This window comes from Pseudorca crassidens, chromosome 3, assembly GCF_039906515.1.
Source record: "Pseudorca crassidens isolate mPseCra1 chromosome 3, mPseCra1.hap1, whole genome shotgun sequence".
In the NCBI taxonomy this organism is placed as follows: Eukaryota; Metazoa; Chordata; class Mammalia; order Artiodactyla; family Delphinidae; genus Pseudorca; species Pseudorca crassidens.
Genome location: NC_090298.1, coordinates 137,388,063 through 137,410,202, shown reverse-complemented (window position 1 = coordinate 137,410,202; position 22,140 = coordinate 137,388,063). Strand labels below are relative to the sequence as shown.

General features: G+C 40.1%; 1 protein-coding gene across 3 annotated transcripts in view; it reads right to left on the bottom strand.

Annotated features, from left to right (window-relative positions):
• Positions 1-22,140, bottom strand: part of RUFY1 (RUN and FYVE domain containing 1) — a 56,120-nt gene that overhangs the window by 20,431 nt on the left and 13,549 nt on the right. For all 3 annotated transcript variants that reach the window (XM_067732551.1, XM_067732552.1, XM_067732553.1), the window contains exons 4-11: positions 19,658-19,759; positions 18,137-18,260; positions 13,454-13,515; positions 10,329-10,394; positions 8,086-8,155; positions 3,836-3,937; positions 2,984-3,100; positions 2,418-2,585 (exon numbers count right to left, since the gene is read on the bottom strand). In XM_067732551.1, the coding sequence (XP_067588652.1) occupies positions 2,418-2,585; positions 2,984-3,100; positions 3,836-3,937; positions 8,086-8,155; positions 10,329-10,394; positions 13,454-13,515; positions 18,137-18,260; positions 19,658-19,759 (811 nt within the window). The remainder of the gene's footprint in view (positions 1-2,417; positions 2,586-2,983; positions 3,101-3,835; positions 3,938-8,085; positions 8,156-10,328; positions 10,395-13,453; positions 13,516-18,136; positions 18,261-19,657; positions 19,760-22,140) is intronic.

Sequence of the window (22,140 nt, the reverse complement as noted above, 5' to 3'; positions counted from 1 at the left end):
GAATTCCAGCAGCACCAGAGACGGACTTGGGGGTGGTGCTTCCCCAGGGAACCCAATGTATGCTGTGCTGACTCAGCAGCCAGGGGTTTGGTGCTGTCAAAGCAGATGTTGTGACCCTTGTTAGTTATGGCAAACATTTAGTCAAACTGTCACTTGCCCAAACTTGGAAGATGGAATCCACGCAACTGTGCCAGGGCTCCAGAATGCTAGGATGTGCAGTGGGGCTTGCCATGTGAACAGGTGCTATAAGCAAGGGGTTTGCAGGGAGAGATGGACAGGGATACAGAGGCCAAAGGTTAGAAAAGTCAACTGCTTCTCGACTCAGAAGGAAGAGAGAGGACTGAAGAGTGAGCCATATGGCCCTGTGACATCCTGCAGCGAAGATCAGAGTAGGCTGCTTTCCTCATGCCTCAAGCTGTTGTTCCAGATGACTGGTCACTGACATGAGAAAGACTGACAGAGCAAAGAAACGGAGCAGGTGTGGGAACTGTGTTTACTCGTAACAGACTACTGTCACTGACACACGGATCAAGTGGATGCAAGCAGACCAGAGGCTGTGACAGAGGGAACCGGATTGTCCAGGAAACCACCAGTCTGGTCTGAAAAATATCTGACTGTTGGATCCCTTATACAACCTCCAGGCCAGTACACTGACACTGGCAAGAAGCTGGCCGTCAAAGCTGTGTAGCCCACTCCACGGGAGCCCACTTCCCATCAGCCATTGAAGATGGTGGTCTCAGGGGCCACGGAGGTCAACAGACATGCTCTCTAGAAGGCAGAAGCGGCAGCCAGACATGCTAAGAAATGGAGTCCTCAGTACCCCAGGCAGCCTTCACGGTTCCTGCCCAGAGGACACAATGACCACCGAGGGCCAGGGACTGCCAGGTGTGTCCCTTGTTTCCTCTTTCCCAATAGGCATTTCATCATGGTTATCTTGTTTCTGCTCTACCAGTTCATCCTGGGCAGGACAGGCTAACGTGACTGACAGATAGTCTTCTAGTTGGAACACAGGCCCTATGGGCTTGAGGGAGAGTGCTGCCCATCACCCAGGGTTGTGGACTCTGAGGAAGCAGGGCTTGCCAGTAGCTCAGTGGGGTCGACTGTTGTAGTGACAACTACATCTACCCACACCTACTTTCCCCTTCACCTGGCCTGCAGCCCAGAAACAAGAGCCCCAGGCTCCCCTTGTAGCCAAGCCTGGCCATGCTGACTAGCCCTTTCCTATGTGATCGGAAGAAATGGTGGGTGCAACTGCTGTCTCACTGTTTGAGAACAAATCCCTGGCTCTGGACTTTTGCTCTTCTCCCCACTTCTGCTGGCAAGAATGGTGACAACTCAAGTGACCTTGAGAGCTGGAGCTGCCATTAGTCTGAATCCCTGAATGACCGTGGGGAGCAAAACTGCTGGTCTGCAATGCTTTAAGCTATTATAGTAGTTTAGTTTCCCGTAACATGTATTAACAGTATGTCTATATGCTGACCAAAACCAGAAGAAAACATGAAAAAATTAAAACAGATAATTTGTTGGGAGGGTAAAACTATTTTCTTCCTTTTCTCTTTTTGCTTCAATTTTCATTGTTGCAATTACAAAAATATTAATTATGTAATAATTTTTAAAAAGACGGACAAAATAGCACAGTTTATTTGTACCGTCTGCTCTCACATTATCTTTGACATAGATGTTACTACTAGTAAGACTGAAACCACTCTATGGAAAAGGAAGTGGGACTGTTTCGGCAATAAAATAGGAAAGAGAACTTCAAAAAAGGAAAAGCTTTGAGGACACAGAATGGTACCCTTCTGGGTAGCTTCTGGGCAAGAAAGTGTTGCAGTGTTTAGATGCTGTCTTTCAAACTCTGGCGTGACCGGTTCTTTCTGGGCTAGCTCCCCTTGACCACTCTGAAATGACGAGGGAGGTGATCTTGGAGACTCAGCAAGATTAACTTATTGGCAAAGCTTGAAAAGGCAATACTAACTAATATCCTTAATCCACTTCTCCATTTCTTGGGGCAAACAATTAGTACCTGAAGTAGACAGAAACAGACAGCAGGGGGACAGTGAACGTATGACAGGCAAAGTTCAGATTTAGATTCAAGAGACACAGTTCAGTTTTCAGCTCTATTTATTAGCTGTGCCACCAGGGACATGTGACTTAGCCATTTGATTTTACCTTGTCACTTACATTTCCCCGCATTTTATAAACTTTTGTCAGGGACTGCCGGGAGACTCAAATAAAATAAATGCAATAACATGTAAGATGGCCTAGGACCAGGTCTGCAAATACTAGGCCCTCACAGATGTGTCTATTCTCTCCTTCTGCGGAAAGAATGACTGGAAAGGCAGCACGTGACAAGCTCTACCACTGTAGACAAGCAGCAGGAAACAGGGTTGTGATGTGGACATAAAGCCAAGTCCCACCTGAACTTTGTGAAACATCTGTAAGTTAATTGCTTTGACTTCTTCCAGCTGCTGGCGCAGGGCAACTAGAGTGTCCTGCTTCTCGTGAGTGTCCTTTTCTAGTAACTTCATTGCGATTTCCATTTCGGTTTTCATTCCAATTTGTAGCTCCAGTTCTTTTTCTAGTTCCTTAAAAGGACATTAATAAGGAAAATATTATTAAAGCACATCACAGAAATGAACTTAACTGATGTTGTATCTTGGGCAGTGCTGAAAATACAAACGGAAGGTCAGAATAGGTTAGGGAGATGCAGACAAGTCTGTCTGGAGCGTAACTAGATTAAGTTTTCTCCCTTTCCTCATTTTACAATGAACACTGGCTCTGCATCAAGTCAACAGAAAGCAGGTAGGTGGCAATGAGGAATACTCCGCGAGTATTTTTTTTCACATGTTAAAAACTTTATTTGCATAAAAACTCACTTGTTTTTAAAAGCAGGTTGAAGCATGTGTGTGCACAGTGCTGACAGAAGTAACACAGAGGGAATAAACTGAGGAATCTTTCTGGTAACTCAGGCTCGCAAACTCACCAAACGGGCTTTCTTCTCCTCCTTCAGCTGCTTCCACACATCATTGTACATTTCATCCAGACCTTGCCGAGTCTGCTTGTAAGTCTCCAGCTCAACTTTTGTATCCTGTTTTGTTATCTGTGATCAAACAAGAGCACCAGAGGAATGGTCTGCTTACAGAAGCAAGCTAACTACAAAGTATTTAAAAATATAACATATATATATTTTTAAACAGTAGCATAATTTCTATTTTTTTAAGCATAATAGAGAAAGGCTAAAATTTTAAAGGTATTTTGAAATATCTTTGAACATGAAGGATGAGAGCAAGCCAATAGATTTTTGAAAAGGTAGGTGCAGAAAACAATTTAATTTTCTTTAAAATAGAATAGTCGTTCTGAGTGGGAAAGGTCCCCATTCAGTATTTATCTAGCACGTTTTTAGCACTGGGTGAATTTTGAGATGAATCAGATATGGTCTCTACTCTCAAGTCATCAGGTGAGACAGCTGCAAGCCAGCAATTCTACACAACAGTAAGCGGATTCTATAATGGAGGGAGGTGCAAAGAGCTATGGAAACACGGGAGAAGGGTCCAGGCCTACTGATGGGTGCCAGAGGCAGCACCACAGGGGACCGGGCTCATGAGAGAAGCTGAAGAGGGAATAGGAACTTTCACTCACAAAGGCCCAGAGGCAAGGGAGCAGTGCACTTGGGAAACCCCAAGTGGTCCGGGTGGCCTGAGAGTGACACGGAAGGGCACTGCGGCAGGATTTTCTGGTGTCAAACAAGGCATCTTTGCACGTTCTGGGCTTGAGATCTCTGATGGACATGTCTGAGTGGGGAACATGCCGCCCAGCTGCAAGGCCTACTTCTCACCTCTACGCTTTTTTCGCTTTTCTCACGAATTAATTCATTTTGTTCTCTTAATTGTTGCTGTTCTTCTTGAAGTGAACAAATTCGGTCTGTTGCAGCTGAAAGCTGATTAAGAAAGATTTTTAGATTTCTTAACATCAAAATGAATCTTACTGTTCAAATTAAAAGCTAACATTTGGCATCTTCACAATTGACAATGTATTTTCACATATGTGATATTTTATTTTTTATCCTTGTTTTGAATAGGTAATACATTCACATGGTTCAAAATTCCAAAGATATAAAAACATAAACAGTAAAATCTCTCTTACCCCTGCCCCTAGCCATCTCTGCCCTCCCTAGATATTCTTGTTTTACAAAAATGATAGCATACTACTTCATGTGGGCAAAGATTTATGGACACAAATTAGAAACAGCTTAAATGTCCAATACTAGAAATGGTTTAACAAATCACAGTAAAAGCATAAAACAGAAATATGTAGTTATTAAAATACTTACAAAAGCTTTTAATGACTTGAGAACATACTTATGATATAATAAAAATAAAAAAGCAGGTTATACAGTAAGTTCTCACGTCTAGTTTAAAGAAAAAAACTTAACTGTTAAAAATAATTAAGAAAAACAAAAACAAACAAACAAAAAAAGCTTAAGGAAAGATGGGGACTCTATATACAGCTGTCACTTAGCCAAGGGATTATGGGCTTTTTTCCCCCTGATTCTTCATTCTTTTTAGTTTTTCTAGCCAATGAGCAAAAGGATATCTTATCACTAGAGAGAGAATTAAAGAAGCTGGGAGAGGAATCACAACCAAACCATTAAAGATGTGCCCGAGGAAAACATCTTCCTTGCCCTGAACAAGTTAACGTAGTTTAGGCTAAAGTGTACAGGAGCAGGTGCCTTCATGTACCTGCTGAGGAGAGGCTAGCAGGAGAGGTGAGTAAATACCCCAACCAACCTCTCCTTTCCCAGCCTCTGAGACAGCCTGGTGAGAGAAGGTGAGGCTGGAGAAGGAGAAAGAAGCCAGACATTTGCCCTCGATACTTGGCTGTGCTCTTAGCGTCATTCACTAATGGGGGGCCCTGAAGCACTGAACTCCTCACCTCCTCTTGGTCAACAGCATCTAGGTCCACTCAGACTCAGAACCCAGGACTGGGGTTTCTAAACATAACTGCTGTGCCCACGTAAGAAACTTTAAGGCTTGAAAGGAGGTGCTAGTTGCTGCAAGGGAAGAAGCAGGCAAAAACCATAAGCTAATTCCCATCCTACTCTCTGAAGACATAGAGAGCACACCCTGAAGTGAGAGATATACTTTTCTCTGAAGTACATTTTCTATTACATCTGTTTGCCTTTGAAGGAAAAATAAGCCAGTTGTTCAGTTTCAAAAGCTAAATTAGACTTTCATTCAAAGCATGTCACCTCCCCTCAGAATGGGAGAAAATATTTACAGATGAAGCAACTGACCAGGGATTAATCTCCAAAATATACAAACAGCTCATGCAGCTCAATATCAAAAAAACAACCCAATCAAAAAATGGGCAGAAGATCTAAATAACATTTCTCCAAAGAAGACATGCAGATGGCCAAAAAGCACATGAAAAGATGGTCAACATCACTAATTATTAGAGAAATGCAAATCAAAACTACAATGAGGTATCACCTTACACTGGTCAGAATGGCCATCATGAAAAAATCTACAAACAGGGCTTCCCTGGTGGCACAGTGGTTGAGAGTCCGCCTGCCGATGCAGGGGACACGGGTTCATGCCCCGGTCTGGGGAGATCCCACATGCTGCGGAGGAGCTGGGCCCGTGAGCCATGGCCGCTGAGCCTGCGCGTCCAGAGCCTGTGCTCCACAGCGGGAGAGGCCACAACAGAGAGGCCCGTGTAACGCAAAAAAAAAAAAAAAAAAAAAAAAAAAAAAATCTACAAACAATAATTGCTGGAGAGGGTGTGGAGAAAAGGCAACCCTCCTATACTGCTCGTGGGAATGTAAATTGGTACAGACACTATGAAGAACAGTATGGAGGTTCCTTAAAAAACTAAAAATAGAGCTACCATATGATCCAGCAATCCCACTCCTGGGCATATATCCGGAGAAAACCATAATTCTAAAAGATATATGTACCCCAATGTTCATTGCAGCATTACTTACAGTAGCCAGGACATGGAAGCAACCTAAATGTCCATCAACAGAGGAATGAATAAAGAAGATGTAGTACATATACACAGTGGAATATTACTCAGCCATAAAAAAGAACGAAATAATGCCATCTGCAGAAACATGGATTGACCTAGAGATTGTCAGACTGAGTGAAGTAAGTCAGACAGAGAAAGACAAATATCATACAATATTGCTTATACGTGGAATCTAAAAAAGGGTATAAATGAACTTATCTACAAAACAGAAATAGAGTTACAGATGTAGAAAACAAACTTACGGTTACCAGGGGGTAAAGGGCGGGGAGGGATAAATTGGAAGATTGGGATTGACATATACAAACTACTATATATAAAACAGATAACTAGTAAGGACCTTCTGTATAGCACAGGGAACTCTACTCATTACTATGTAATGGCCTATATGGGAAAAGAATCTAAAAAAGAGTGGATATATGTATATGTATAGCTGATTCACTTTGTTGTACACCTGAAACTAACACAACATTGTAAATCAACTATACTCCAATAAAAATTATATATATATAAAAAAAAGCATGCCACCTCATCTGGGAGAACAAAGAGTGAATCTGCTTTTCTAAAATCAACTAAGGGGACTTCCCTGGTGGTGCAGTGGTTAAGAATCCGTCTGTCAATGCAGGTGACACGGGTTTGAGCCCTGGTCCAGGAAGATCCCACATACCGCGGAGCAACTAATCCTGTGTGCCACAACTACTGAGCCTGCACTCTAGAGCCCGCGAGCCACACCTACTGAGCCCGCTCACCACAACTATTGAAGCCTGCACGCCTAGAGCCTGTGCTCCACAACAAGAGAAGCCACCGCAATGAGAAGCCCCTGCATCACAACGAAGACTAGCACCCGCTCGCTGCAACTAGAGAAAGCCCGTGTGCAGCAATGAAGACCCAACGCAGCCAAAAATAAATAAATAAAATAAAAAAATTTAAAAAATAAATAAAATAAAATCAACTAAGGTCTCCTTGAGTGCCTCCACATGCTAAGTGTTGGACAAGGCACATTTATATGGTATTAACCTAACTTAATCTTTACAATACTATTGTAAGTGTGTTGAATTATCACCCAATTTAGAGATGAGCAAAGTGAGGCCCAAAGGCCCACTCCACCCCCCAGGTGAATTCGAGTCCTTCAGCTCTAAGTGTGATGAAGTCTCTCCCATGAGGCCCATTTTTGAGTTTCTTTCTCCTGTTACAAATCTGAACTCCTCTCCTGAAAGCTGTTCAGGCCTGGCCCCTCAAGAGGGTGCAGGAAGTTTAAAGTGAGCTTTAAACTGGGTCCTCCGTTACAAAGGTGCGCTCTGTGACTCTCCTTTCGGCTGTAACCTGCCTCCACACCATGGGGGGGGGGTCACTCTCCGGCCCCCCTCACAGCCCTCTTCCTTCCCAGTGAGACTTGGTGGGGAGGGTCGAGCAGCCAGGGACCGCTACCTGTGGAAAGCCTCAGAAAGGCTGAGCAACCCCCCTCCTGCTAACAGGAGACAAGATGTGTCCACCAAGGAGACTGCCGGGCAGCTGGCAGCAAGCTTTCTTCCTCAGCCTCAGCCCTCCTTCTTCCTGTCCTTTCATTCTCTCTCTTCCTAGTGAGAAAGCAGAGAAAGACCACACTGTGGGGAGACTGGTTCCAAGCTCCTGAGAGGCCGAGACACGGAAGCGGGGGCGAGGGTACTTTTACCCCATAAAAGAGCCTGTGCCTTCTGGGCAGCCGGGAGACACACTACGTCATAGGAAAGGTGGGAAAAGAGGAAGAGGATAGCACGTTCACAAAAGGAGTGGGGCTTTTCCAACTAGGACTTGTCTTCTACTGGACCACTGTGAGGTGATAAAACCTAAGTCACTTAGAACTGGCTCATGATCCGTTGCACTGGCTCATGGGAGCCCCGGCCAGGGCAGAACACGGACATTCTGAGGATGTGAAATTCTGAGAATGTCTGTCCTGTGTGCAGCTCAACCCAAGGTTAGCAATTCCCATTCCTACCAGTGAGAAGCTCTGGTCAGATATACCAACCATACCATTTCTCTTCTTGGGTCATTCTGCTTTAAGAATTTCAATAAGTTACAAACCTCTTCTTGAAGCTTTGAATTAGTCTTTTCCAGCCCTTCTATCTTGGTTTGAAGATCCCCAACTGTGCAGCTGTAAAAAAGAAAATATTAAGTAAATGTGAACTTATAAAAGCTGACTGTTTTCCCAATCTGTAAACAATGAGAATAGAGATTCCTAGATTTCCTATATGAAATGGAGAGTCAAAGGGTCTCCAATTAACTCATATATGAGAATTCTAAATATATATGTAAGCAGTGTGTGTGTGTGTGTGTGTGTGTTTGTGTGTGTATATATATATATATTTTTTTTACTGAAAAGTTTTCAATGTTTTCTCCAAATATGCTATCCATTTCTTGTTTAGCCAACTGGAAAGAAAACAGCATTTCCCCCAACACAATATATGGGAACCAAAACGCACCGGCAGTCATATATCTAAAGTAATATTCATAACAAGATATTGGTACTTTTGGGTAGTAGGATCAAAGGTGATTTTTAAATCTTTTTTATACTTTGTCCCATTTTTCACATATTCTTTAAGTAATATGCACTACTTTCATACTGAAAAATATGTAAAAGCTAAGGTAGACTTGACAAACAACAATAATAATAACCACAACAATAATAGTAGTAGTTTTCTTTTTGGACAATATGTCAGGCCCTGTTTGTTCTAAGCACTTTAAATGCGTCAACTCCCCACAATTCTGTGAGGCAAATCTTATTGTTAATCTGTTTTACAGATGAGGAAACCATAACTTTATATCGAAAAACTCACTTAACTTCATACCCCTATGAACCCAGGTGGTCTGGCTCCAGAGCCTGCACTTTTAGGCAACAGACCCTACTACCAAAAACTGGGGCTTTTTGTCGGTGAGGGGGGTACCAAGAAACAAACCTGACAAGGCTAATGAACCAAGGTTCAAGAATTGGGTGGGAGAAAAATAAAAATACAAATTGACACAAAATGAAAAAGTCAACAAAACAAAACATATGGAAGGAATTACAAGTTTTAAGAGTATGCCATTTTCAATTCTGTACCAACTACATAACTTAGAAAATATCAACAAAATTTCTATTTTTCCTTAGAAAACATAAATTACCAAAAAAGATATATCCTCACGAGGAGAAAAGCTAGATGAATTAACAGCTAAGGAAAAACTGAAAAGCTGGCAAAGTATTGCCTCCATACAGGCTTTGAGCTTCAAATTTTCAAGGAGCAAATAATGCTCACGAAATAGAAGGTGTTCCCAGGCACAGAAACAAGGCAAAGCTTCCTGATTCATTTTGTGAAGCTGCATAACCCTGATACCATGCCAGAGGGGAAACTATGGAACAACTATGTTAAGTTACATGTTAAGAGAATGACTAAATTATTAAAGCTATGATCAAGTAGAGTTTATCCCTATGAAGAAATCCATTAATAAACTATATTACATCAATAATTAAGGGATAAAAGTCATGATTAACTTAATGGATGCTAAAAGGCATTTGATAAAATTCAACATCTATTCCTTATAAAAGTTCTCAATAAACTAAGCATGGATTAAGAATCTCACTCTCAAAATAATAGCCAGCATCACACCTCAGGAAAGCTCAGAGCAGCATACCCTAGGTATGTTCTGAAGAACACACTAACTCCTTTGCCTGCTTCATTGGCTTTGGGGGCCAGAGAGGCTGCTCCCGCAGAGAACTGCTAATGTGCACAGTGTACTCTCTAAAGAGGGTTCAGAGAGAGAATTATTTTTCCCAAACATGTTAGGCTGAGAATCTCCATCCATTCTCCATCAAAACCTGCAACAACTAGTGTTTCATGAAACACAGGAGTAGCTTTCCAATTAAAATGAAAATTCAAGATAAAGATACCTGCTATCACTATTGAATTGTTCTCAAAGGTCTAGCCCAGTGGTTTTCAACCCCTTTTTCCTGCCCAGAACGTTGGAGGGATGTGTGTTGATTCCCAGCAGCAATAATGCTTCCCATGCAGTGATTTCCAACTATGCTGCGGTGGGCTAAGGGGTGGAGAGGTTTAATTTATTACTCTCTAATTTGCATAACTAGACAGAACAAAAGATCGAAGGATTCCCCAAAGCTCTTTATCAAGAAATCATACTTCTACAGTCTGTACACATGAGCACTGAACGACAACCTTTTTTCTTGGTTTGGAAAAAAGTTAGTTATAAATATATGGCAACTCAAAAAGGTTCCATGAGGCAATTATCGGGCACTGAGAATGAATTGCAACACTGGAAAAAGGAGGGAGTCCTACCTTAAGTGCCGGTTAAGTTCTTCCACATAATTTTTTTGATCAAGGACATCAGTAATTCTTTCATGCCTTTTAAAAAGAACATAAAAAGAGAGAAATTCTTTTTACTCAGGGTTAATACTTTTAATTGTCCCCCAACCTTCCAGTCACCTTGTAGGAGTACCAATGTCATCAGGAAACCAAGAGATGGTCAGAGCTTAGTAATGTCTGCACGGTCCTAAGTGAACCAGCAAGGCGGGCTAGGAAGACATGGGACATACTGGAAACAGGCTGCCTGGAGAGGAGCCTCCCTGCAGACGCTCCTCCCATCTCTCCCCTAGCATTTGAGAAAGCCACTGGCAGGCAAGGGAGAAACACCAAAAGCCACATGTAAATGGCTCTCCAGTTAGGAGATGAAGCAGCCCTTGTTATACTGAAGGAAAAGAAGCTGCCTCAGAAAAGAAGACCACAAGACTCTTCAAAACACAAAGCTGATTAGTCTGGGTTAAAAAAAAAGACTCTGGGAACTCTTTGGCAGTCCAGTGGTTAGGACTCCACACTTTCACTGCCAAGGGGGTAGGTTCAATCCCTGGTCAGGGAACTAAGATCCTGCAAGCTGTGCAGCATGGCCAAAAAAAAAAAGCAAAAAGCAAAAACACAACACAACGAAACTTCATACATCTTTATAAAAAAAGCAAAAAAGACTTTATCATTTTAAAGTTAGGCTCCTCCCACCAATTTCTTTACATACATATGTACATAAATGGGATCATGTGACCCAGGTTCATGCCACAGGTGCTGGATTTGCTGGTCAGTGCAGTCATTTTTTTTTTTTACCTTTCTGCCCTTTACATAGCTCTCCCAGGTAACACATACTGATAGCTTGTTGAGTATCCTATGTGTATATAATCATAATATCTATCTATATTTTTACATATAGTATATGCAATTAAAATATATATTAGAGAATTTGGGGGTTTAAAAAAAATGGGATATATATACTTCTCAGTATTATACTTTTCTCACTCAATAATACCTGTGGAAATCCCTCTAAATCTACTATACAGTAGGTCAAATTTGTTTTTCTTTCATGTCTGTATAATACATAGTGTGGAATACTTCAGATGTTCTACAATTCATTCAATTGCAGATGTCCCTAGGTATCCACGGGGGACTAGTTCCAGAACCTCTGTGGATACCCAAATCTGCAGATGCTCAAGTCCCTTATACAAATGGCATAGCACAGCTGACCCTCTATATCTGTGGGTTCCACATCTGCAGGTTGAAAGGCTGACTGTATTCCCTTAATAGTGGATAATCAGTTTATTTCCAGTTCTTTTTGACATTAAGAATGTATTTTAAATTTCAAGTGAGTGAATCCTTGTACTGTGGGTGCATGAAGCATTAATGGGATTCCCGCTGGTCCCTTCCTTGGTAAGGTGCACTGCCAAGGCACTGAGAAGGAAGAGTTCTCATTACAAAGACATGTGAAAGACAGGTAACAGATGTACGTGGTAAAATATTCAAACACAGCGCAAGGGTTTACAGTGAAACTCCCTCCCATGCCTGTCTCCTGACCTCTTCCCCACAGGTGGCCTTGTTTTCAGGTCAATGTGCCTCTCTAGAAATGATCCACGTATATGGAAGTACAACATATAAATATGGATGTATGTCTTTTTTGTTATAACATAAATGGTAGCATGTTATATACATTGTTTGCTCTTTTTTCTTTTCTTTTTTTTTTTTTTTCCAGGATAACTTCTTTTAATGCTCTTGTTAACAAGGATGAGGTAGAGCTACAATGTGGCATGAAAAGACACCCAAGACACAGTAGGATCAAAGAATAAGTCTAGTGGCAACTTAAATATATAATAGTACCTTTCCATTTACATCCAAACCATAAAGCAAATTACACTACCAAAAAATATATACCTGCAAGGCAGTAAAGAAAGGCTTGGAAGGAGTCATGCATGAGTAGCTTCCTCTGAAGAAGCAGGGGGAGTGGGACTGAGATGGAGACGAGGGGATGGTGTTAATGGGGAAATTTGCCTTGTACTCTCTATTCTTCCACAGAGCCTAATTCCTTAAACAATGGGAATAGGAATGTATTACCACTGTAATTAAAAATAGCTAAATAAAAAATCAAACAACACAAAAACAAAAGTAGCATTCTTTGCCAACAGTTACATGAAAAGATGCAGCATCACTAATCATCAGGGGAATGCAAATCAAAAACCACAGTATGCTATCACGCCATACCCGTTAGAATGGCTATCACCGAAAAGACAAGAAGTAGTAAGTGTAGGCCAGGATGCAGAGAAAAGGGAACACTTGTGCACTGTTGGTGGGAATGTAAATTGGTGCAGCCACTATGGAAAACAGTATGGCAATTCTTCAAAAAACTAAAAAATAGAATTACTAAATGACCCAGCAATTCCACTTCTGGGTATTTATCCAAAGAAAATGAAAACTAACTTGAAAATGTATATGCACCCCCATGGTCACTGCAGCATTTTTTATAACAGCCGAGATAGGGAAACAACCTAACTGTCCATCAATGGATGTGGTATATTCATATAATAAAATACTATTCATCCATTAAAAAAAAGGAAATCCTACCATTTCTGACAACATGAGTGGACTTTGAGGGCATTATGCTAAGCGAAGTAAGTAAAACAGTGAAAGACAAATACCTTATGATCTTACTTATATGTGGAATCTAAAATAAACACAAAACCAAACTCACAGATACAGGGACTGGTGGTTGCCAGAGGTGGGGGGGGGGTGGGGGAGTGGGTGAATGGGGCCATAAGGCACAAACTTCCAGTAAGTAAGTCCTGGGGATGTAATGTACAGCATGGTGACTGTAGTTAATAATACTGTATTGCATATTTGAAAGTTGCTAAGAGAGTGGATCCTAAAAATGCTTATCACAAGAAAAATTTTTTGTAACTACGTATGGTGATGGATGTTAACTAGACTTATTGTGGTGATCATTTTGCAATATATACAAATATCAGATCATTATGTTGTACACTTGAAACTAATAATGATGTTATATGTCAATTATACCTCAATTTTAAAAAAGGAGCATTCTTTGCCAGAATTTCATTAAAAACGTGAAGAACAGCATACAATACAGAACTTACTCTTTGCCACCATCAAGATCCTGCACATCCTTAATGTAGAGAGAAAAATCGATCACTCCAACCTGATTGAAATAAAATGTACCAGTTTAAGTGAAAAATAACTTTTCGCACTTTCCACAAACCTTACAGTCTTTAAAATTCAGGGTATTTACCTTCCTATCTCAGGATAAAACAATAGGATTGTTAGGATAACCTGACAATCAGTAGGTTAACCAGCTTAAAGCAGCAATCAATCAAACAAACAAACCAAAAGAAAAATAACCCCATCACCTTCTAAACTTACTAAAAATCAGAATTTAAGGGAATATTCTGAAGTTTTATTTATTTATTTATTTATTCAACAATCAAATTGTTGACAAAGATCAACAAAGTTCTTTGGGTACAAAGTAATAAAAAAAAAAAGAGACCTGTATCTCTAAAGTGGTGACCTTAACTGATAACTCTGACTCCTTCTTCCCCCAAACTGAGGTGAAAAGGTCCAGTATTTCAGGGAAAATTCTCTGCTGCTGTGGGGAACTAGGGGCTCCAAGACCCCTCAAAATCTCAAAGTCAGGGGCTTTGTCCAGAAATAAAGCACTTCAGAGAGAGTGAATGAGAGCCCTAGTCTGCCACCATCCACTCTAGTGTAAGTGCAGCCATTCCTTCGAAATACAGGAAAATTGGGTCCATCAATAGAGAAATATTTAAATCAGTCATGTTATAGCCATATTGCAGAACCCTATGCAACCATAACAAAGAATGCAGAGAATGAATATGTAATGAAATGAAGAAAGCTCCAGGATAAAATTTTAACTCAAAGAATACTATGTACAGCATTAACTCCTTATAGTAACCTCCCTTATGTTAAAACCAAAGCTATACATGATGTTTTCTGCAACTCCTCTGTTGCGCCTCCCACCAATCTATATTCCTGACCCTTGAACCTGGGTGGCCAGTAAGGCCTGTCTTTATGAGCAGAAAGCAGCAGAAAGGATGCTGTGACTTCTGCAGCTAGGTTAACAAAGGCAGTACAAGCTTCCTCCTGGCTCTTTCCCTTGGGCATATACCTTTGAAGTTCTGAGCTTCCATGGGAAAAGTCTGGCTAACCTTGAGGCACCACACTGGAGATCAAGTGGAGAGACCATGTGTAGACAGAGATGCCCAAGAAGCCCCTGCTGCTCCAGCCTCAGCTCCCTGAGCCTTCTCAGCCCAGAGGACAGAGAGTGAGAGTGCATATGCCTTCAGCCACTCCAGCCCCAGCCACCAACTGCCTGTGATCACAGGCATGCTTAAGAGTCACTGTGCTGAGCTCAGCCATCCCTCAAATATGAGGGACTGTAATCATTTAGGTGACTGTTAATTTGTTACACTGCAACAGAAAACCAGAAAAGATTTAATTAAAAACAAAACCTATGTATACATAAATGCATAGGAAAAGTAGAAACAGTCCCTCAAATTTTTACCATTATCTGTGGGGACAAGACTGGGACTGAAGGGGGAGAGGAGAAGGGGAGCTTGAATTTCACTTTTCACTTTACATTCTTCTGTAATTGCTTAACTTCTTTTCAACAAGCATGCATTTCTTTTGTAATACAAAAATAATTTAAAAAGAAATATATATTTGACTGGAAAAAAAGCAACAATAGAAGGAATGAGAAAGCATACCCAAAGTAGAAATTAATGGACTAGGAAACAAAGCTCTCCTCTCAAAGCAGAAGTGATGTGTAAAAGCAAGACCTGGTTCTTCGAGCTCAACACAGTAGACAAATCTCTACCAAGTATTACAATTTAGAAAAGTGAGATTTTAAAAAGCTGTAAGAAAATACTCTCATGCAACTAATAGATCTGAATGAAACAAATGATTTCTGGAAAAATATAAATGACTAAAACTTTTTCTAAGACTTAGGAAACCAATAAATTGACCAAAGCTATGCAAAAAATTAAAGTGGTCAAAGCATGAGGACCATAAAGCTTTTGCATAAAGCTGAAACTGTCATACTAGCCAGTTTTAACAAACCTTTAAAGAAAAATATTTCCTGCTCTAATAAACTGTTGTAGAAAGCAAGAAAGAAAAGAATATCATCCAGTTTATTTTATGAGGTTATACAATCCTGACACTGAAAAGTGACAAAGACAGTATAGAAAAGGAAAATTCAGACCAGTGTCACCTTTAAGGAGAAATACAAAATTTCCAAATAAACCACAGACATATTAAATCTAGGAGTATACTAAAAGAATAACGCACGATGACCAAGTAAGGTTTATTTTATGATATCACAATAGGAAACCTAAGAATTAATTCAATTATTATTATGGGTTAAAAAATGGATATGACATCTCAATAGATGCCAAAAAAGTTATTTGATAGCATTCAATGTTCATTTTTAAATAAAAATATAAAGTAAGCTAGAATAGAACAGTACTTTCTAAACATGAGAAAGAGGATCCCTCAGGGTGCAATAGCAAATACTCATACTTTATGGTGACATACAAGAGGTATTAAAGATAAGAATAGGCCAGGGGGCTCAATCACATCTATTACTTAATAAAAATCCCAATTAAATTTTTATTTTGGAATCTGACAAAATGTGTTCAAGGTCATCTGGGAGAATGGACAGCCTCAACTATATCTGAAAAAGAAGTACAACAAAGTAGGCAGGAGGTGAACTGCCAGAGCTTTGGTAATTAAAAGACTACGTTACTGGCATAGAAATAAAAAGATCCAGAGACTAAACAGAGAGTCCAGAAATAAGCCTCAGAGCATAATGGATATTTCAACACATGATAAAGGTGGAATTTCAAATTAGTAAGGAAATAATATTTGATACATGATATTGAGAAAACTTTACTACTACTGTAGTAATAGTTTACTACTGTACTTATATAAGAAATCTAGACTTCTACTTCACACTATGTCAAAACGAATAACAGGCAGATCATTTAAATGTAAAAAATATACATGTGATTTAAAAAATTAGGTTAATTTTTAGACATGAAAGGACCTTCTAAGCACAATACCTTAGAAGGTATAAAGGAAAAGTCCATTAAATATGACCGCCAAAAAAAAAAAAAGTCTACAGGGAAAACAAGCCCCAAGACAGCAGAAAAAAAAAATTTATAACAAATATTCTGACAAATGGTAAATATCCTTAATCAATAATAAAGGAGTGGAAAAAGGTGGAAAACTCAAAAAAATGGGCAAAGGATATGAACAGGTGAACCACCAACGGCAAATAAAACATGAAAAAAATAGTTTATCTTCCTAGTTCTCAAAAATATAAATTTGAGATGAAGAGTTGTTTTTCTTTCAGATTAAAAAAGACCAAGAATGCTCACATGTAATCACAACACTCATGCAGAATGTGTACACTCTGACACAGCAATCTCAAAACTTAACCTAAGAAAATAAACAGACAAGAGTAAAAAGAAGTATGAGGATGTTTATAACATTATTGTTGTAACATGGAAACAACTTACATTAATAAGTATTGGTTAAATAAATTATGGTACATTCATAAAATGGATTACTATCAGTTGTTTAAAATGGTTTATATCTCTTGACATCAAGAGCTATGTGGAACATATTATTAAATAAAAAAATTGCAAAATGGTGTGCTTGGAATAATCATATTTTGGTTTAATGAAAAAAGAGAACTCCAAACATCTGTCTCTGAAATATAAATACACACATACACCTTTCTTCATGTGCTTCAAGGATGTATCCTGAAATGTAACACTGAATTAGCTCTTTCTGTGCAATGGGATTATATGTGATATTTTGTTTCTTTTCAAAAAAACTTCTTTGTATTTTTTGAAAAATATTTAACAGGCAAAAACAAGAAAACTACTAGAAAAAAAAAAAAAAAAAGAGAGGAAAGGTTACAATAAAAAAAGCTGACCTGGTCACGGAGGGATTGGGGAAGCTTTAGATTCATGTCCAAACATGTAGTGGGAAGAAGCCTGGGCCACTGCCCAGTTACAGATGCCCTGAAGAGGTGGAGATGAGGGTGGGGCAGGGTGTCCTGACTTACTGCCCCTGCCACCACAGGTTTAGGCCTCAGCCCTGGTCAAGAGGGCTGTCCCACCCCATGGGGCACTCTGCATCTTACTGCCTACTTTCATTTGTGCTCCATTTTACCATCTGACTTCCCAAATCTCTCCCGAGTCTATTTTCCCATTCCTCATGCAACCTGGGGCTTCCAGACTTGTCTGCTCAATGTTTTTGCTTTCCCTATTCTTGGCTGCTTCTAACTCATGAACTGGATGGTTGCTAGCTTGATCTTTCTCAATCCCAGGCCTGATCATTTCAGTGTACTGCTTAAATACCTCCAAAGGTTTTTAAGTTCCAAAGTTCCAGGGACAAAAACTAAAGCCTCTAACATGGCACTGATGGCCTAACAACTGGGCCAGCCTCCACCTTCACTTCACTCATCGAGCATCCTGTGTTCTAGCCATGGAGAACTGTTTCCCGTTCCCAAACACGCCATGCTCGCTGTGTGTGCCTCTGTGCCTTTGCCCAAGCTATTTTTCACCCTTCCCCAAGACCTTTGCCAGCTGCTCCCCACTCTGGTCCAGCACAGCACCTTGCACAGCCCTGTGCCAGATGCCCCCTGCCATCTGCCCCTTCCTTAGGTTCAGCAGATCCTATGTAAAATCCCTGGCCCAGACAAGGCATTCGATCTGGAGTCAAAATTCCCATTTTACCTGAGAATCCAAGTCTTCTCCTTTTAAACAGAGGTTGGCATCAAGCACATTGAGTCCCACCAGCAGACCAACAATCACCATCCCTTCTTCCTCCATCATTAATGCCTCAGGCTCATAGAACTCACTGAAAGAGATTGATACAACAAGAACACCTTCACCACCCTTCTCTTGGACCTACTCTGCCTTTTCACCTCTTAGCTCATGGCCTGGGTGCCAACTTCATCAGGAGCCAGAGGCTCCCTTGTGTGAATTCCCTTCTTCCTTCTATTTCCTCTCCCACTTTAAGTGCTGCTATCTCTTCTCTGGCCTCTCCTCTCTTCCTGTGGCTTAAAATGGACTCCTCCTACCTCTGGTCTAGGATTAACTCCTCTGTTTGGACCCTGGAGCCCAGTCCTCCTCATCTCTTGGCTCCTGTGTTCCTGAACATCACTCTGCCCCTCCTGTCCACTCTGGCTCCTTCTTTTGTGTTGCTATGAACTAATTCTACACTTACATTCATGTCAACATAAAGTGGGATCCCACAGCCTCCCCCACCACCCATCCAAGGATAAAACTCTTCCCTCTTCCCTGTGTCCCATGGAACAACACTGGCTGCTTTTACTTCCTTACCTCCAAGTCACCTCAGCCATTACAGTGAGGCTCCATCCATTACTGCTCTGGTCACCAGCTATTAGCTAATTTACCATTGTGTGTATGAGTACATGAGAACTTATTATCCTAAGAATTAATTGTTTAGAACAAAATCTGTACCTCAGAGTTACTCAGTATAACAGTACTCAAAGAAGAGTACAAAGTACATGAACTATTTGAAACCAGTATTTATCATGAAAAGATATGTTCAATAATAAGCCATGACTTGAAAACAATGGAAAATTTTGGGTGACTGTAAAAGACATTTTCATTTCAGTTAGATAAGAGAATTATCTCTGGAGAGATTTGTTCCTTGTAAATGATCATATCCTGGAGAAAATTCCTCTTATAATGGTTACTTTTGTTTATAGAGTTATAAATATAAAAAATGAACCCAGTCATAAATTTCAGAGATAGACAGTTCGTCTTTACTGATGCCAAGAGATATAAAAGTTTACAAACTGAATGTGGAATCCTAAAACAGGTAATCTAGATATGTTCCCTTACAAAAAGCAGGGTTTTATACTTTAAAATTGCCCACTGAATCTAGTTCAAGTCATTTTTCCCCTATTATCATCCAATCAAATACCATTTTGTTGAAACTTAATGGAGTACGCTGTCAGGGTGCCTAATCTTAGGTATTTTTGAAGAACTATCTTCAAAATGACTTTTCAAAATGAAAATATACATCTTCATTCATAAAGACTTTCAGACATCAGTGTTCAAAAAATAAAATACTGCTATTTTAAAACTAAGCCACAGAATAGTTACATTTAATAATAATTTGAATAAAAACTGTACAATATACATTCTTGTTTTAATTCCGAATGATATACAGAACTGTGTTCTAATTACGAAGCAAAAGCTAAGCAAAGATAGGTGATGAAATACCTTAAGAGATGTTTATTGTCTATAAGCACTTTCAGATAATCTGCCAGTTTCTTCTGCATGAGTGCAAGATAAAGCCAAGCTCTGCCCCTTCCCACAGCTGTCCTGGAATTCAAACAGAGAATCAAACTATTATGACATAACAATAATAACAACAAAAAACAAAGGGAAAAAAACCAACTTAGCCAAGGAAAAACACATGTTCACGCATACATATGCTGGTGAATGCAGAGAATGCTGTAATAGAGCTGCCCTGGGGGCTGGAGGAGCGCACTGTCTGGGAAGGCTGAGGAAATGGCTCACTGCATTCTTTTGGGTACTGTTTGAAGTCTGTATCATGGGCATGTATTCTGCACCACCCCCCCAAAAAAAAAATAGGAAAAAAAATTTAAGCCACAAACATCTGATTTCTGGAACAATTAGATAAAACTTTGCATGTATTCATAAAATTTCACAGGGAGTCAGGAAATACCAGGTTAGATTGTATAATGGATAAATTTTCTTTCAAAAGACGAATATAGAACGTAGTTGTTAAAGGGTTGAAGTCTCACAAGATTTCTAGGGCATTAGCTCAAAGGTACAATTTTATTTCTGATGTGGTAAAATACACATAACATAAAGTTTACCACCTTACCCATTTTTAACTGTACTGTTCAGTACTGTTAGGTACATTCATGTTGTGCAACCAATCTCAAAGGTGTGATTTTGAAAAGATCTGTTTTAAACATTAAAAGAAAAGAAAAGGCCTCCCAATTGTAGACCTAACACTATTTGAGGAAAAAAAGATCCTGTTCTAAGCAGAGTAACTGCATTTGTAACACCCAAGAGAGTATTGGAGGTACTGCTGTAATCAATATCAGCCTCAAAGGGTCAGAGGGCACCCAACTTAATCAATACAAAAGACTGTATTCCCCCCTTCTCCCTTCAATAAATGATGTAAAGCCAGAGTAAAAAAGAAAGGAAATAAAGTAGGAAAAAAAAAAGACATCTGATGTTGGCATGATAGGAAAAATGGACACTGACATGTGCTGCTTGGTGGGAGTGCAAACTGGTACAATTCTTCTAGCAGGCAATTTAATGACAGTAGGTTATCAAAATTCTACATCTAGTAATATAAGGAAATAATTTAGGAGGTACACAAAGACGTATGTTTGGGGGTGGTCACCACTGCACTGTTTGGATAATGAGAATTTGAAGACAACCACAAAGAGCAAAGTGGGAGGAGCTATACAAAAATGATGTGGATGACTATTATGGCAAAAGGTTTAAAATCTAATATTAAATGGGAAAAGAAGCCACAAAACAGTACGTACAGTTTAATACTTGTTTTTTTTTCCCAGTTCCCCACCTCTGTACAATATACTGCTCTTAGTTTAGGTTCACTTCCAAAACATTTTTATGCATATGAAAATAAATATAAATTCTATTTTTCTCTCCTGTTTACAAAAAAATTAGTATGCTATATATGCCGTTCTGCAACTTGCTTATTTCACTGAATATCTGTCATTTTGAAAGTCTTTTCAGACACAGGGAATTTTTCGTTCATTTTTTCATAGCTTTAGAGTGTTTCAGTATTGGACTGCCCTATAATTTATTTAGCTGGTTTTTATCTAGGCTGTTTCTAATCTTCCGCTGTTACAAATAATGCTGCAACAGGTATTTCTGTACATGTGTCATTTTCATGTGTTAGATTTACGAGATAAAACTCCTAGAAGTGGAATTGCTGGGTCAAAGGGTAGATGTATTGGTGGTTTTTGTGGATAGTGCCAAACTGTCTTCCATGAGAAGCAGTGCAATAATGAAGCCACTGGGTGAGGTGGAGGGGAATAAAAATAGACTCTTATTTATTTGTCTGTCCGACTATGCACTGAAAGGATCTAAAAGGATACTGACCACGATATTAATTGTAGTTTTTTTTCTGAGTAGTAAGCTAACAGAAGCGCCTTTTTTGTTTCTTAATTAAAAGTTATGTAGGGCTTCCCTGGTGGCGCAGTGGTTGAGAGTCCACCTGCCGATGCAGGGGACGCGGGTTCGTGCCCCGGTCCGGGAGGATCCTGCATGCCGCGGAGTGGCTAGGTCCGTGGGCCATGGCCGCTTAGCCTGCGCGTCCGGAGCCTGTGCTCCGCAACGGGAGAGGCCACAGCAGTGAGAGGCCCGCGTACGGCAAAAAAAAAAAAAAAAAAAAAAGTTATGTAATAAGAAAAAAGGTTGATTTTTGGGTTATTTTATTTTTTTTAGAATTTATTTATTTTTGGCTGTGTTGGGTCCTTGTTGCTGCGCGCGGGCTTTCTCGAGTTGTGGTGAAGGGAGGTTACTCTTCGTTGCGGTGCGCGTGCTTCTCATTGCGGTGGCTTCTCTTGTTGCAGAGCCTGGGCTCTAGGCGTGTGCGCTTCAGTAGTTGTGGCGCATGGGCTCTAGAGCACAGGCTCAGTAGTTGTGGCACACAGGCTTCGTTGCTCCGCGGCATGTGGGATCTTCCCAGACCA